The 16364-nt window shown below is 37.4% G+C and overlaps 2 protein-coding genes across 2 annotated transcripts in view; one reads left to right on the top strand and one right to left on the bottom strand.

Moving 5' to 3' along the window:
- The first annotated feature begins 2659 nt into the window (after positions 1–2659).
- Positions 2660–7939, top strand: LOC109008635 (E3 ubiquitin-protein ligase At1g63170-like). The gene is made up of 5 exons (XM_018988804.2): positions 2660–2797; positions 3645–4523; positions 6374–6499; positions 6586–6877; positions 7319–7939. Exons 2-5 carry the CDS (start codon positions 3847–3849, stop codon positions 7481–7483), a joined length of 1260 nt encoding a protein of 419 aa, XP_018844349.1. The 5' UTR covers positions 2660–2797; positions 3645–3846; the 3' UTR covers positions 7484–7939.
- Positions 7940–8311: 372 nt separating this feature from the next.
- LOC109008634 (N-terminal acetyltransferase A complex auxiliary subunit NAA15-like) overlaps positions 8312–16364 on the bottom strand; it is a 41013-nt gene continuing 32960 nt past the window's right edge. Inside the window, exons 18-26 of the mRNA XM_018988803.2 lie at positions 11618–11750; positions 11431–11538; positions 11222–11353; positions 10835–10891; positions 10547–10644; positions 10393–10451; positions 10176–10287; positions 9948–10048; positions 8312–9104 (exon numbers count right to left, since the gene is read on the bottom strand). Of these exons, the coding sequence (XP_018844348.1) occupies positions 8896–9104; positions 9948–10048; positions 10176–10287; positions 10393–10451; positions 10547–10644; positions 10835–10891; positions 11222–11353; positions 11431–11538; positions 11618–11750 (1009 nt within the window). The 3' untranslated portion in view covers positions 8312–8895. The remainder of the gene's footprint in view (positions 9105–9947; positions 10049–10175; positions 10288–10392; positions 10452–10546; positions 10645–10834; positions 10892–11221; positions 11354–11430; positions 11539–11617; positions 11751–16364) is intronic.

Genomic DNA, 16364 nt, shown 5'->3' with positions numbered 1-16364 from the left:
AAATGATATTTTTAGCCGTGAAATTAGCAAGTGTCGTGCAATCTCTTTAAAAAAAATGAGTAAACACATGATCAACTTGAAAAAAATTAATTTTTTAATAATAAATTTCATTTTTCTTTTTCAAAACAAATGTGCGGTACTTGCACAACATTACTCTCTATTTTAATTTACGCAACAAATGTGTGCTATCCTCTCAAGTCTCAACATATTAATTTCCAATATTCTAAGATAGAGAATTCTCTCTTACCTGATTGGGCATTGACTAAACTATAGAAGGAGACTTTTCTCAAAATCCTATGGGTCGTGGGTGTCGCCTTCTTTTATCGGTTGGAAAACATTGTTTCGTAGCAAACACGTATGAGATTGAACAAGCGATTAACTAAGGTGCCTTTTTTTTATAACAATATGAGATAATTTTAGATAAAAATTGAAAGTTGAATAAAATTTTATTTTTTAATAGTATTATTATTTTAAGATTTAAAAAATTAAATTTTTTATTATATTTTGTGTGAAAATTTAAAAAAATTATAATGATGAGATGAGATTGAATATGATGAAATAAAATATATTCACTATCCAAACAGTGCAAGTTCCCAAATATATGTATATATAATAACAAAATGATTTTGGGCCTGTTTGACAACACAACTATTTTCAAGTTGTATCATGTATTAATATTTTATTTCCAAACAATACTAAAATAAATATAGGGCTATAATCGAGTCAAGCTGATTCGATTTTTGGCTTATAAAGCTCGGCTCAAATCAAAATACTCGAACTCGAAATTTTTATTTATATTTTATTCGAGCTCGACTCAGTAAACTAAATTTCCAACTCAAATTCAGCTCGAATTGTTTTTTTTTAATAAGATTTAATAATTAATAAATTAGATAAAAGAAATATAATATTGACTTTGTACAACTAACAAGTAGAACATCTATTGAATAATAAGATTTTCAAAATTTATAAATAATTAATATCTAACTAGTTGATATTTATCCATAATAACAAGATATTATATGCATGTAGAAATTATTAATATATACACATAATATGATAGTATATATCTATTTCATATATAGTTCACACATACTAGTATATGAAATTATTAAATCTTATCGACTAATTATTGTACAAATTATAAAATATAGTCACGAAGTATATTCAATATATAGACATAAATAATTAGGTTAAATATTATATATTTAATTATAAAAATATTATGTTTATATTATTAGGTAATACATAGAAATATATATATATATGAAAAGGAATGTTATATCACACTCTACTGCACATTACACTCTCCACACACCTCACATAGTTTAGTTTAGTTTTTTTTTTTTTTTCAACCCAGCACGTTAGGTGTGCTGGGGCTTCTTCACACAGTAGAGTGTGAAGAAGATTTTTTCATATATGAATGAGTTTTAATTTAATCAACCTAACGAATCGACTTAGACATAAACGAGTGGGGTCTTAACGCTCATTAGCCTAGTCGAGTCGAGTTTTGTCAATTATGTGTCATTTACTAATCGAGCGGGTATCTGTTTTCACGGGCGAATGTTTTTTTTTACGAGTCAATTTTGATTCGAGTTTAACCGGACGAGTAGCGAGAGGGCTATCAAACAAATTGGTTCATTTACAGCCCTACTAAAATACAAAACACTTTCAATTTCAAATATTCAACTTTTTCATCTAATCATTATTTAATGATCATAACTTTTTTAAATTTTCAAACAAAATACAAAAAATACTTTTTTCAAATCTCAAAATAAAAATAATATTAAAAAATTATTTTTGAACAATTTATTAGCTTTATAATATTTTTATTCAATTTTTTCTCTTCTATCTTTCAAAATCTAATAAAATATTTTAACTCAAATTATTTTACTACTATTTATAAATATATTGAGATATTCTAAGTATCCAAACAATCATTTCATTCCTTAACGAGCACATCCCTCCAAACTACCTCTGGAACAAAAACTCAAACTCAAATTTCTTGCTATCATTTACACCAGCCGAGGCGAGAACTACCTATACACATGCTTTCATAAACAAAACCAAGCAGAAGAAAGTGCAATTTGGTTACAAGTTAAAAAGAACATATTTTCAAATAACATGGTAAATTTAAATTTCTTTTCAATCACAAAAAAGAAACTCTTGAATACAAGAATTGATCCCATTTAGATTCAGAAAATATTTCATTTTATCTCATCATTATATTTTTTTTAAATTCTCATACAAAATATAATAAACAATTTAATTTTTTCAAATCTCAAAACAATAATAATATTAAAAAATAATATTCTAACAATATTTTTTTTAATTTTTATTTTTCATCTAAAATTACCTCATCTTTCATCTTCTATTAAGAATGGCTGGATTTTTCAATCTAGAGCATTTTAAAGAACTTTATAATGTTTATATATATATTTTTAAACCCAACCATTAGCTTATTAGAGAAAAAAAAAAATCTAAACATTGGATTTAAAAAAAAAAAAAAACTATGAAGTATAAAATGGGTAAGCTCAAAATTATCAGACGGCCCAAATACGTCTTCCCAATCGAGAAAGACCCCACGATTTCGATGTCACTCTATAATCCAACGGTCCAATTTACCGCTTGCTTGAGATAACACACCTGTTTTCAACCTTCTCTCTGACTCTACCAGTGTCCCACTCCCACCCTCTATCTCTCTTTCTTTCTCTCGCGGAAAAGAGTTTGCGTTATCAATGGAGCACGAAAGCTGACGCTATATTTTTCTCGAGAAAATCACATTTCACCAGGAAATAAAGTGAGCTCCGAAAGCTTATCTGATTAGTTTCTTTATATTCTCCCGCTAAATGTTGTCATTTGTTAGAATCTGGTATGGATTTAATGTACCAATCTTTGATGGTTTCGGGTTTTATTTTATTTCTAATTCATGCTAATTTTATTTTTAGTTTAAATTATTAGTGATTTCTCATAAATCAGTCCAATTCTTTTTTGATCGGTAAAAGTTAATGATTTCTCATAAGTCGGTCCAATATGTTACAAATTATCTGTACAAGGAAGGTTTGATTTATGGGTTTTGTTTCTGAGCTTTATATATTGATCGTAGATGCTGTGAATTTGGGTTTTCAGTCAGCGGGTCTCTGTCATCTGGGGCTATTGTGTGCTGATTAGTATTATTCTTGCAAGGATCTAGATTTAGATGAAAACGTGATGCATTCTGAACTTTATAACCACCCCAAATTTTGGTGGCTATGTTTTTCTTCTCTTTTATCAATGTATATTTTTTTCGCCTGCCTGCTTTAATCTATTCGTAAAAATCTTGCTATTATTGACCATCTATCTTGGTATAATTGATTATTAAGAGTTAATTATTTTATTTTGTTTTATTTATTTTTTTGTACTGATGTTCACAAAGTTGTAGAGAGTAGTCTGCTAATACGTATTTGTAAATATGTAAAAAATATCGCGTGAAACATGTTTCTGCCCTTTTGTCTGATTATACTATCAGTCATTTTGAGTAAGCTTTTATTACATGTCTTACAACTTGTGGATGTTGCATTTCTTCTTTGACAATGTCTCTGGAATTGAAACTCGGTTCTGTAATTTGTTGAGTAAAGAAATTGATTATGGTTCTTATTCCGTGGCAGCCTGCATATTAATCAGAATGACAGTTGAATGTTTTAGAACTTGTCATGCCAAGTGTTACTGGGATCTTGTTGCAAGCCATTCAGCATTTTAGACAAGTTTTTGTTTGTTCAAAAAGAGATTTGGGGAAGAGGTTGGAAGGTTGGAAGGTTCATTATTAGGGATATATGCTTTCTTGCCTTCTAAGCTGACCACCTGACGTAGATGGATGTTACCTCTCAGGAAAGAAATCAAAACGCTCAAACTGACCAATACCCTTTGCTGATGGAGCAGATGGAAAGCCATAACATTCATCAGCACATAATTGACGTATCTAGAAATGATGATGCGTCATCAAGCTCCTCTCATGACGAACAGCCAGCCAGAATGGATTCAACTCAGCATGAAGATAGACCATCCAGTAGCACACAAGTCCCCACTTATCAAACTTCTCTGTCTTCATCAAATAGATTAAACTTTAGGACTTCCTCATTCAGGAGAAGAGGTGATGGCTATGGTCGTCGCCGTGGGAGCCCATTGAATTCTGGGCTATGGATTTCTGTTGAGTTAGTTGTCACTGTGAGTCAAATTATAGCATCCATCGTTGTTTTGTCGTTGTCAAGAAATGAAAATCCACAAACTCCGTTGTTTGCATGGGTTGTGGGTTATGCCTTCGGCTGTGTTGCAACACTTCCTATTCTTTACTGGCGTTATCGTTACCGCAACCAGGGAACTGACCAAGATTCTACTCAATCACATCAACTTCAAGGCTCTTCTCATACCAATACTCCAGAACCTACATCTTATACTGCTATCTCTGTCACTCAATCTCTAGATGAGGAAAATATCCAGACCTCAGAGAATTTCTCAAGGAACAACCAAAGTGGAACCTTAAGTACACGGTATCTCTGCATTTTTTATTGTTCGTTTAGCATTCAAATATCCAGTAATGCTTGTTTGTTTTGCAAATAGAGGTCCATATTCCTACTTATCATATGTTGTTTAGTCCATGTTTTGCAATATTGTCCAGGCCAAGCTTTCATTATAGCCATCATGATCTTGCTGCTATGCCCTGTACTTAGCAACTAAAGAATATGAGTACATTTTAATTAATGAAGTTAAGGTTTGTTATGAAAATTTATGGTCCCTTAAAGTCAGTATGAATTTACAAAACTGTTGATTCTCATTCTCTCAATTCATTTAATAGTTTTTCCTTGTTAGTTATTGTTTTGTAGTGATTACAATAGTTTAGGGTGATGAGCATAAACATTTTGAACTTTGAATTAGGTTTGACATGTTAAATATCTTAATTTTGAAGTGCCTTTTGTTAGATGAGTCTTATTCAAATTAATATATAAAAGTAACGCAAAAGTCTTTATTTTTTTCCCCTAAAGATGGCATGTTATATCAATACTCATGACCTATTTTGGTGATAGTTTGAGCAGCATAATAAAAATTTGGCATTGATGCAGAATTTTCCAAGTTAATCTAAATGTTATGTAACAACGCATTTGGATGAATGCTTTATTTTTAGATTATCCTTCCATAGCCATCAGTACTAGACAATTAGCAGACACTAAGCATATGCACAGAGCAGTGTTGTTGACACTTGGCAGCAGTGTGGTGGTTATAGTGGCAGCAACTGACAAATTTAGAGTGGTATCTGGCGGTGCCGCAGCATCTCTGCTTTCATGAAATTGGTGGTTGGCAGTGGTGCTATTGTGAAAATGAAATGGTGTTAGCTGTGGTAGTGGTGGCAGTGTTCATTGCAATTGTTGAAGTATGTTTTCTTCAATCAAATCCCGCTTACCATAATACAATACCAAAGAATGGTTGATAGACTAGAACAGGTCAAACAAGTCTCTGAACCTTGGGGAGTACAATGTTCCATTTGGAATTTTGGTAGCATACCCCAAGTCTAAGGTTTAAACCCTTGGGTGCAAACAATTTTTAGGGGCCATGTCTTATCGGTAAAAAGTCAATGTTTACCTGATCCATGTGATGTGGAACGGGGACAAAGTTTGACTGGGTAAAGGACATGTTGTGTTTGCATGGTTCCTGGGGTTCCTGGTTATCAAAGATATGTGTGATGTATTGACAATCAACAAGAGTAGCTCAGTATGAGTCTTAAAACAACTGTTGAACTTTGTTGCAAACTTTCTTGTAAATGTGTTATTATGTGGCCGTCAAAATTATTGTAATATCATTAAATATATCAAATGTGAAAGGAATTGCTTTGGCTTGTAGTCCTTTAGTATAGGATATTAAGCCAATTTTCATGCTTCTGAATGAGAGCCTTGTCCAGTCTCATGCCCTGTGTGCGTGCACAAACATGTGTGCGCATGTCATATACAACCAAGGCATAGAAGGATACCAGTAAAAACTCAAGGTTTTCATGTAATTTTGCTTTGTGCTTACCCATTATTCCTCTTAGAATATATTGGCAAAGTTGACTTTCTCAAGTGTGGTTTACTGCTGTGGAATCAGTAGCACTCTTAACAGAATTTGTGTCTAAACAAGTAGTTTCAAGAGCAAAATCAGCAACTTATGTAGATTTTCTGCTGTTTACTGTAACGTGTAGAATCAAGTAGTCGATATAAAAAGATAGGAGTTTTTGTATTTTCCCTTCCCCAACTTTAACACACCCCCACCAAAAGGAAAAACAAAACAAAACAAAACAAAACAAAAGCTCTTCTGTTTCATACTCATTATCTGGTGTGACAAAGTGAAGGATTTGGTTACCGATTTGCAGACTCAATGGATTGGTGGACCATTTCAAGATGGCCTTAGATTGCTTTTTTGCAGTCTGGTTTGTTGTGGGCAATGTGTGGATATTTGGAGGTCACTCTTCACCCTCTGATGCTCCCAAGTTGTATAGGTACCGGTTTAATGACATTTTACTGATTTATTTTTAGGGGGATTTTCCTAGTTGAGCTACCTAACTGTTTCTTGTCTTGCCTACAGATTATGTATAGTGTTTCTTACCTTCAGCTGTATTGGATATGCCATGCCTTTCATACTATGTGCAACGATTTGTTGCTGCTTGCCTTGCATAATTTCTGTTTTGGGCATTCGTGAGGATCTTTCTCAGACTAGAGGAGCAACCTCGGAATCTATAAATGCTCTGCCAACCTACAAGTTCAAGTTGAAGAAAAAAGGCAATGTTGAGGATCAGGAAATCAACACAGGAGCAAATGAAGGTGGGGTCTTGGCCGTGGGAACAGACAAGGAACGGGACATATCAGGAGAGGATGCAGTAAGTTTGATATTGGGTTCTTGTGGTGTCTTAATCCATAGTTTGAAATTGAGTTACTGGCAACTGAATTTAAATTGAAAGTTGCTGTTACAAACAGATTACGCAAAACTTGTGAAAATTCTGCCCAACTGTTCTTAGACATTTAGAATTTCGAACTCCTTTTTGTGCAACTAGCTGAATTTGCATATCAGCTTGCCTTTCTTTAGCAATAGTTAACACTTAAACACAAACATCATCTCATCTCCTAAGGGGTGAATTTGCAATTGCTGATTATTACAACTTTTTCAAACTTTCAAACAAAATACAAAAAACAATTCAATTTTTTCAAGCTGATATTTGTTATGTACTTGATGTTCCAGTAATTCAAGGTCATCTACATAATCCATTATCTTATTGTTTTTTTTAATTAATGGAAAACCTTTTCCTCCCTACCTTGTGCAGCTTTGTTGTATATGCTTGGCCAAATATGTGGATGATGATGAGCTGAGGGAGCTGCCCTGCGTTCATGTCTTTCACGTTGAGTGCGTTGACAAATGGTTAAAGATCAATGCATTATGCCCCCTTTGTAAAAGTGAGGTTGGTGAGTGCATTGTCGCCTCGTCTTAGCCTAAGACTCCATCCAGCGCTAGAGTGAAGAGGACGGAAAGGGTTCAGCCATAGGTGGGGGGCTTTGTGTTACGATGGCTCAAATCTTAAAACTCCAGTTGTTAGAATGTCACACCGTATGCAAAAGCCCTTACCAAATTCCATTTTGGTAGCCAGAGCAGCTGAGACTGTTCGAGGAAGGTGGTTTCTACCCCAGAATTAGTCAAGGCATAGACGCTTATGCTATTCAAGTTTATCAGCGAGCCATGTCTATAACATACAGAACTCAAAAGGGTTTAGCGAGTTGCTTAGCCTGCCATCTTCCTGCTTTTCTCTCATTGTAAAACCTTAGTTTTGTAGAAAATGCGGGGCATTTAGTTTGTCCCTTGATTGGTGCAGCACGTCCTGTACTCATTGGTTGAAGATTTTCATATGCACTAAAGATAAGTATACTATAATTACTAAACCATTACAATCCTTGTGGCCTTGACCTTGAAGGGCTTAGCTCTTTCTCCAAGCTTTATTAGGCAATGGAATGTGCGCTATTCTCATGTCGTTACAAATGCTCTTACTGAAATGTTATAATTAACCATTTGATCCTTTACATTGTTTCTGCATGCATCTGAAAACAGAAGCAAATTATCCTGCAGCATTAGACAACTATGAAAGGTTTTATTCAATTGAAAAGGGTGGATCCTCAACCTACTACTTACTAGCGTCTGGTAAACGTGGGGAAAATGGTCAATTCATTACGAAACAAAGTAGGCAAAACATACGATTCAAGAGCCTTGAAAGTAGCACATTGTAAGTCTCTGAATTGTTGATTTTATAGCCGGAAAGTTGTAGCGATATAGCAACACATATTGGTTTTATTAATCTCCATACATAGCATAAAACTAAAGCTGTTCACTGAGTAACGCGTCCTTTACGAATTCCACAGCAAAATTTTCACATAATTTAATGTTTATACATGGTAAATAAGCCAATAAAATGGGCAAAGTACAAGGCCGCCCGGCAACCATGATGCACGTAGGACAAGGTACTCGAAAAAGGAAAAGAATACTCTTCAGCTCTACCCCGTACCCAAAAAGATGAGAAATGACCTCATAGAATGATTCAAACCGCGGGAGCACCTTTGTCTAGAACCTCATGAGCAAGCAAATAAAAAAACCCTAAAACACAATGAAAGTAAAATTATACACATTTGCAAATAGAATGCATCTCAGAATTGGGGAGGTATGACTGGTGAAAGAGAAATTCTATCTCAAAGAAACAGTTATTCTGATCACCATAACCTGCACAGAAACTCCAAGTTTTCAATGTGCTGCAACCTTCTCTCCTATCGCCCAACTTCTCAGTCTCAGCTTGGTTCTGTGATTTAGTATTGAAACATGGTAACTCGCAAATACATTGGCAGACTTGCACATTCAACATCATGGACAGATGGTAAGGTCCTTAAATGCCTCTAGTCTTCCATTGGATGCAAGAGAATCTGCAGTTTCACCACCTTCTAAATGGTTTGCACTCCCATTTTCAGAGCTTTTACGTATCTGGTTGTATGCTGAATTTGGAACGGCAGAGCTGCAGCTACCCTCAAAGTATGTAGAGTAAGGGAAGCACTCAGCACACCGCACCTTCCATCCTACAAAATTAGATGTTCATTATAGTACCAGGGATATGTTACAATATCTGACCCACATTAGTCTGAACCTGAAGAACACTAGGAGATCAATTGGGGCTTGATTAGTTAAGAAAAGTAGATTAATAGTTTTTTTCCTGTTTTCCCCCCTCTGAATAGAATGTTGCTAGTACCTACCATGTGGACTATGTAGCAGTTGGAAAACAGTTTCCTTGTTTGCTGTGCCAGTGCTTAATTATACACATACAGTCCACTTCTTTACTAAACGTAAGACAACAACTGCTAAAGATCTCCACGCTTGAACACGCTAAGCAATCAAGTACGGAGTAATAAAAAAAGGGAAAGAATACTGATATGCACCAACTATATGATTTTAAGAGAAAATGCAAGACTTCAATAAGTATAAAACCGCATGGTAACCATATTTTAGAACTAAACATACAACATCAAAATAGCATATATAACAAACACGTCAGATCAGATAAGGGCGAACCCAATTATAATAAGAAGCATAAAAGAGCCAACCACACATATGATGATATGCCTTTTGACACACTAAAAAATATTAGAGTTGTTTTTCTGACTATGGGAGCCTAAAAAAAAATGGTTGATCTTAAATCTCTAAAGTTGCGGATTGAAACTGGCAATGGATGCTTAAAAAACAAGGAGAATGTAGGAAATACAAATCAAGCATAAATAATATTTGGAGCTCCCACATTCTCCAGGATTCCTCCTCATCAAAAAAATATTTGGGGCTCCCACACAAACCATAGTCACCTATACTTCATATTTGCTTCAACAAGCATTCTGTGTCATGTACACTCTCCATAAGAAGCAAGTACTTACTCAATGAGGCTTCATTGTCATCAAGTACTGTGCCTAGGAGTTTGTGGACTTCGATACAGTCTTTGAGTTTCCATCCCCTGACCGGTCCAAGTGCCCCCTTTCTATAATAATAGAGCATGTAGAGCTTCAATGCTTAAGCATTCTTAAAGATATGAAAATGCGAAGAATTCAATCTAGAAAGTAAAATAGAAACAAGATATAATGCCAATTACTAGGAAGAATCAGTACTTGGGCACCATGTTGTTGGTTGACTCTTCAATTAATCTGATAGCCTCCAATTTTCTGTCAGGTTCCAAAACATAAAACATTTCTGCAACTGCAGCTCTATGCAACAAAGAATCTGCACAAATAAATTAGGGAGAGAGAGGGAGGAAAAAGGAGGCATCATGACAATGCAACAAATGATAAGGTGCTCAGACAGTGGCTAGATAAGGTTTATGATGACCTTTAAATCTTTCCAGGAAAATCTCGTTTCCCTCTGTTAGAGATTTCTCATGCAATTGACTACAGAAAAAGAATATATAAAGACATTCAGTAAAAAAATTTAATGGAAAATGAGAAAGCAGCACTGAAATTAGAATACAAATATACAAGAGAACCTGATCGTTGGACGCTCTGCTTCCAAGACACTCCATACAAGTTTCTCAGTATCTGTCATAGGCGTAGCCATTGACCTCGCTTTATGGAAGAATTTAATCTGCCACATAGGATATTGCTAATAAGTGATAATGGAATAGGAGGGCTCTGTACTTTGAAGCACAGAAACACATCCCCCACATCCAGACTGACACCACAAACCCACAACAACATCCATAGCATCCATAGCACAAACTGCAAAAAGGATATTATTTCAACAGTTGACTAATACAACAACAAAGATACCATACCAAGCAGCGATGTGAATCTGGGTGTTCGGCATCCAACCTCAGCAGCTGCTTTACAGCCTAGAAGCCAGAAGAAAAATGAAAAGGAAACCACCGAATGTCATCATAAATTAAATTTGAAGTTCCAAGCAGAAGTATAATTGAGCTACAAGGGGTGCAACTAAAACCATTCAGCTCATCCAATCAACCTCATAACTTGACTTAACATAGAGAAAACCTCATTCATGGTAGAACTCACCTTCTTCAAGACAAAATAATGATACAGTTTCTAATTATATCTAGTAATTTGAAGTTAACCTTGGGTGTAAATTTGAATTCAATATTTACTTCACAAACAAGATGGCACAGAAAAAGAGGGCTTCTATGTTCCAAATTGAACAGAAAAAATACCTGAAAGGCAAGCAAAATCTTCTGCTTTCTCATATTTAACTCAAAAGAAAGCAGGTGTGTCTCCAAGGAATCGGGCGAGTTCTTCTGAAGCAATTTTAAGTACTTTGTAGCTTCCAGCAACGGATCTTCAATCTAAAGAATGCAATATTTGAATGACAGACTGATATTTCTCTTGGGATTTAAAATGCACTAGTAGAATTGGAAGAAACCTTCAACAACTTTTCCCCATGCGGATCTGGATCTACAGGTTTGACGTGTCGCTTTCCAGACTTAGAAGCACCAGCAGCACTTGATTCTTCGTGTTTTTCTTCTGCCTCCTACAAGAATGCAAAACATTTGGTGAAAGCCATTTAAGCAGGATGAATTCCCAGATGCCACAAAAACAAACTACAATACTTTCTTAGCACGTGCTTCTGCCTTTCTCTGTTTTTGCCTCATTTTCTTTTTCTGAGAAGGAAGCAACTTTGACATATCATCATCTTCTTCAGCTGTTGACTTTGGAGGAGAGTCATACAGCTTTAGATAGCACCTACATCTCAAAAGCCAATAACCAAAAATATGAAGAAAGGACAGGAATTAAAGTACTTCATACACTACACTGTAAGTGAATGATGGCAATCATATCAATAAACACCATATCACATTTTAAACATACAAATTAATCTAATGCATATTTTTAGTAAAGCATCCTCCTTCAATCTGTTTCTATATCCATTTCATTAGAAATTAATACTTTGTTCACAATACCTCTTTTTTGGGGAACTAATAGAGCCTTTTTCATACAAGGGATTAGTGGATCCATTTCCATGAGATGATAGCCATTTTACATTCATTTTTTCAGAAAATTTTTAAAGAGGAAGGAAATAATGGAAACAAAATAAAACCAAATAGTGGGTTGTTTCATACAACACACCCGAGACAAAAGTTGTCAGGATTTAAAAATACAATAGGTGTCAACAAAAGCACAATCTCAGAGGCAACGAGTAAGAAATTCACATGGCGTTTGTCTGAGGGTAAAGACAGGAAAACTCTCCACTCTCTGTAGCGTTCCTAAGAACTTGCCTCTCCGTCACTCCATAAGCCCTCCATTTCACCTCCCAAAATAATCTGAATCATCACTCATAACTATCAGCAATCTCCACTACTCCATCCCACAAAAGCAGCAGCAAACACCCAATTCCTCCCCCAAAAATTCAAAAATCATCCTGACCTTTGAAAAAGTTAGGCTGCAATCCACAACCCACATTTCAACCACATTTGCTTCTCCACTCTTTTATACTCCTTCCACCAAAACAGCCTTGAATGTTCATGGTGCTCATCCATGGACACTTGACCTCTCTAAATCTGAACACTCTCAATCTCAAAAGCAACTCAACAAACCAAGCCAACAGTTTTTGGAAATCTCTCCCATGCATGGAGCTTCTCGCTCGAAGCACATGACCACTGCACCCACATCTATACCTTCCCAAATCCAGAGGATAGATTAACACTCAACCCATGGAACACGGGCACCCCAATTTTCTTGAGGAATGGCCCCTGATCAATCCATCCACCAATTAGGTTTTTTGAATGCTCCTTATGGGTACCAATTCCATGGCATACCATCCAACTGATTATCCAAATCCACTGCCACATCTCTGGCTGAGATGCTTGGTACACTGCAAGAAATGGATTTTAATTTGTTCTAGGCATCAGCACCACATCATATCTCGGAGCTAAAATACTCAGCATTGAGGATCCTCTCTCACCAGGCCACTACCTGCAGCTCGCCAATGTCTCCAAAACATGGATACAATTCAAATATGAGCATATCTCCGATCTGTGCTATAATTGCGGAATAATACGAAACCTTCACAATGCCTGCACCTTTGACACATCTCAATCCACGATGGATTACCATCTTTATGAACCAAAAAATGACAATATTTGTCGACATTTTATCTGGCGCTATAAACTCCAAAGATGCACTATATTATGTAATGAGACTTCATCTAAAAAGACCAAATACAAAGCAGCAAGTGTAGTATGTCACTAACTAGATCTCCAAGTGAATTTAAGATAGTAATTCCACATGGCCTTGATTTTCCATCCTTTTGGGATATGGTGGGTCATGCCTCAACGGGTGGGGGAGCTAATGGCTTGTTGGAGATGTCGAGTAGGTATTCGATGAATTCATAAGTGGGGGGAGTGACTTCTTTTGTTTATGCTTAATGTGGTGTATCCCATAGGAATGCAATGATGGTAGTTTTCAAATTGCAAGAAGATGATGATTGAGTTAAAATACTTTCATCAAATCCCTGTCTTTGGACAATTGCTCATAACAGTTCTCCTTTTTCTAATTTTCTGGAATTTCTGGATTTTGGTTCTTCATCTTCTCCCTAGTTGCGTGCTCTCCTATATACTTCTCCGGTACTTGGGGGTTTGCATTCCTATGCGCCTTATTTTATTAAAATTGTCTTAATGGTTGGTGATGTTGTTCATGGGGAGGTTGAGTGAGTGATTCATTGCAAGTCTGAGTTCGCATTCAAGCATGCCAAATGTTGTTGCTATAGATCGTAAGATTTTTGAGGTTGCTAGAGAAGGGCGATGGGTGACTATCGGGCGATGGGTGACTATCACAGAGAGGGGGTGGAAGCTGGTGAGAAGTCTTCATCTAGAGTTAGCCACGGCACGGTGGTTCACCAAAGCTCTGGAAGACTGCTTGAAGGTGGGAAGGAGGGAGTTTTATTCAGCTCACAGAGATGGGGACAGGGGCCTCATAGCCCAAAGGTGCGTTAACTCTCAAGGGGCATTCATGTCGTTGGTGGAGTTCAGAATGGGGGGGCGGAGAAACAGTATCCTCATTCCTGAAGGGAGGGATGGGAGGGGGTGGAGAAAACTGGTGGAAGTGTTGAGGGAGATCAGCTTCGCAGTTGGCCCTACGGGGGTTACAACGTTGGAAGCTCATCCCCCGACATCGTATCTGGATACTGTAAAAAATCTTCAAGGGTTTCAGACCCATCCCATCAACTTGTCAAATGGAGAGGAGAGGCGCCGCTGTAGTCTAGAGACGGCGTGGCCTCAATTGAGGTAGTGGGTCAGAGCTTGCAGGGCGCTGACAGAGATATTGTCAGCCTTAATAAGGTAAGCCTTTTGCAGGTCGTGATTGAGATGCAGAAACAAATAGAAGATTGGAAGGCAAACTTAAATGACATAAAACGGTGCGTTGAAAGAGTGGTAGAGGTGGGAGTGGGCGCAGGCCTGGGGAAAGTGACTACGGTGCCAGATTCTGGTCTCGAGGAAGCGCGGGATAGGTTTCAGGGTCCATTTCAAGGCTCCCCGATGGTTGCCAATAAAGCGACGGCCGCAGAAACGCCGGTGATGCTTTCGCCAGTAGCAAAGGCTCGGAGCTGTAAGGTCTCTTCCTGTGAAGAGACGTTTGCGATGGGGGGGGCCTTATAGTAAGCTAGAAACTGCCGATAGTGGAGGAGGAGTCTCCACCACTGTGCGGCGCTGCTGTGGCTTCAGCCAGCCAGAAGGTGCCGATTTGCATGGTGGGAGAGTCTCCTCTCCAGACGAAGGCCCATGGTCATCCCAAGGATCATCTAGATAGTATTGTGGCAGGAAGTCTCAGTTTTGAAGCTCATCTAGGGGCTGAGGGGGTAGGGGCGAAGGTGATTGTTGATGGGCTTTCTCAAAAGTAAGGTCATGATGGTCCCTGAGACTCAATGTCCCATTAGTAATGTTGTGGTTGCATGGGAGGGCAGGAATTTATTTGGGGAAGAAGAAAGGGCGACTCCTAATCTGCAGTGGGCTTCCAGTGATGGGGAACCTATACCGTTAAATCGTGTGCTACTAGATGAGTCAAATGTTTCGGATTGGGTGTTTCAAAAGGTGAAGGATTTGCATCGCTGGATAGGCATGGAATGTGGGGGCTATGAAGAGCAGTTTATGGCTTTACTTATTGCAATTGAAGCGAGTCATACACAGTCTAAGAAATCAGGGACGAAAAAACAACTAGAGCTCAAGCGCCTAACTTGGTCTTTGAATTATGAGGAAGCTCAAGTCGTGAAAAATCCAAAAGGAAGGGACTTGATTATCCTTTATGAAGCCGAAAATTGTGTCTTGGAATGTCCGTGGGTTAAATGAGACGAATAAGCGGCTTCGCATAAAAAACTTGTTGCGAGAATGGAGGGTAGATATAGTATGTTTACAAGAAACCAAATTGAAAAGTGTTTCTCGAAGATTAATTCGGACAGACGTTTCTTATGGGAGGAACTCGCTGGGTTACATAGCTGGTGGGAGCTTCCTTGGTGTATAGGAGGGGATTTTAATGTAATCAGAATTCTTAGTGAACGATCGGGAGAGAGTAGGCTGCACCCAGCAATGACAGAGTTCTTAGATTGTATCTTTGATTTAAACCTGCTGGATATTTCTCTACTAGGGGGTTCCTTCACTTGGTCAAATAATCAGACATGATCACAGCTAGACAGATAATTTCACCAGAATGGGAGGTGCACCATCCGGAAGTGTGCCAAAAGAGGCTGCCACGTCTTTGCTCAGACCATTTTCCTATACTGTTGGATTGTGGTGGCATTCGAAGCGGGCGTCGATATTTTAAGTTTGAAAACATGTGGTTGAAAAGTGAAGGCTTTGTGGATAGGGTTAGGCAGTGGTAGTCTTCTTATCAGTTCCATGGTAATCCCGCATACATCCGAGCTTGTAAGCTAAAAGCTTTGAAAAATGACCTTAAACTTTGGAATTCACAATCCTTTGGAGATATTGGGGAGCGAAAAAAATCCATAGTGGAGGAGCTACAACAATTTGAATAAATATTGGAGGCTAGAGCCCTTTTACCGGATGAGCTATTGCGCAAGTCAGAATTGGTCGCAGAATTAAAAAGAACACTATCCCTAGAGGAAATTTCTTGGCGCCAGAAGTCGAGAGCTTAGTGGCTGAAAGAAGGGGACCAGAGTACTAAATTCTTCCATAGAGTTGCTAACTCTCATAGAATAACCAATACCATTGATATGCTGAACATTAATGGTATGGAATGTAAGGAGGCCCCCGTGATTCGTGACCATGTGGTGGACTTCTATGATCAAATGTTAACAGAGTGTGTGGGATGGAGGCCAAAGCTGGATGGTCTTGTTTTTAACACTAT

This window comes from Juglans regia, chromosome 7 (genome assembly GCF_001411555.2).
Source record: "Juglans regia cultivar Chandler chromosome 7, Walnut 2.0, whole genome shotgun sequence".
NCBI lineage: Eukaryota > Viridiplantae > Streptophyta > Magnoliopsida > Fagales > Juglandaceae > Juglans > Juglans regia.
Note: the sequence above shows the minus strand (reverse complement) of the source record. Positions and strands in the feature narration are given on the sequence as shown.

Excerpts from the sequence above, each read along its gene's own strand:
- LOC109008635 (XM_018988804.2), top strand. The coding sequence starts at position 3,847 with ATGGATGTTACCTCTCAGGAAAGAAATCAAAACGCTCAAACTGACCAA. Across the intron at positions 6,500-6,585 it reads GATGCTCCCAAGTTGTATAG|ATTATGTATAGTGTTTCTTA; the intron begins GTACCGGTTTAA and ends TCTTGCCTACAG. Across the intron at positions 6,878-7,318 it reads ACATATCAGGAGAGGATGCA|CTTTGTTGTATATGCTTGGC; the intron begins GTAAGTTTGATA and ends TACCTTGTGCAG.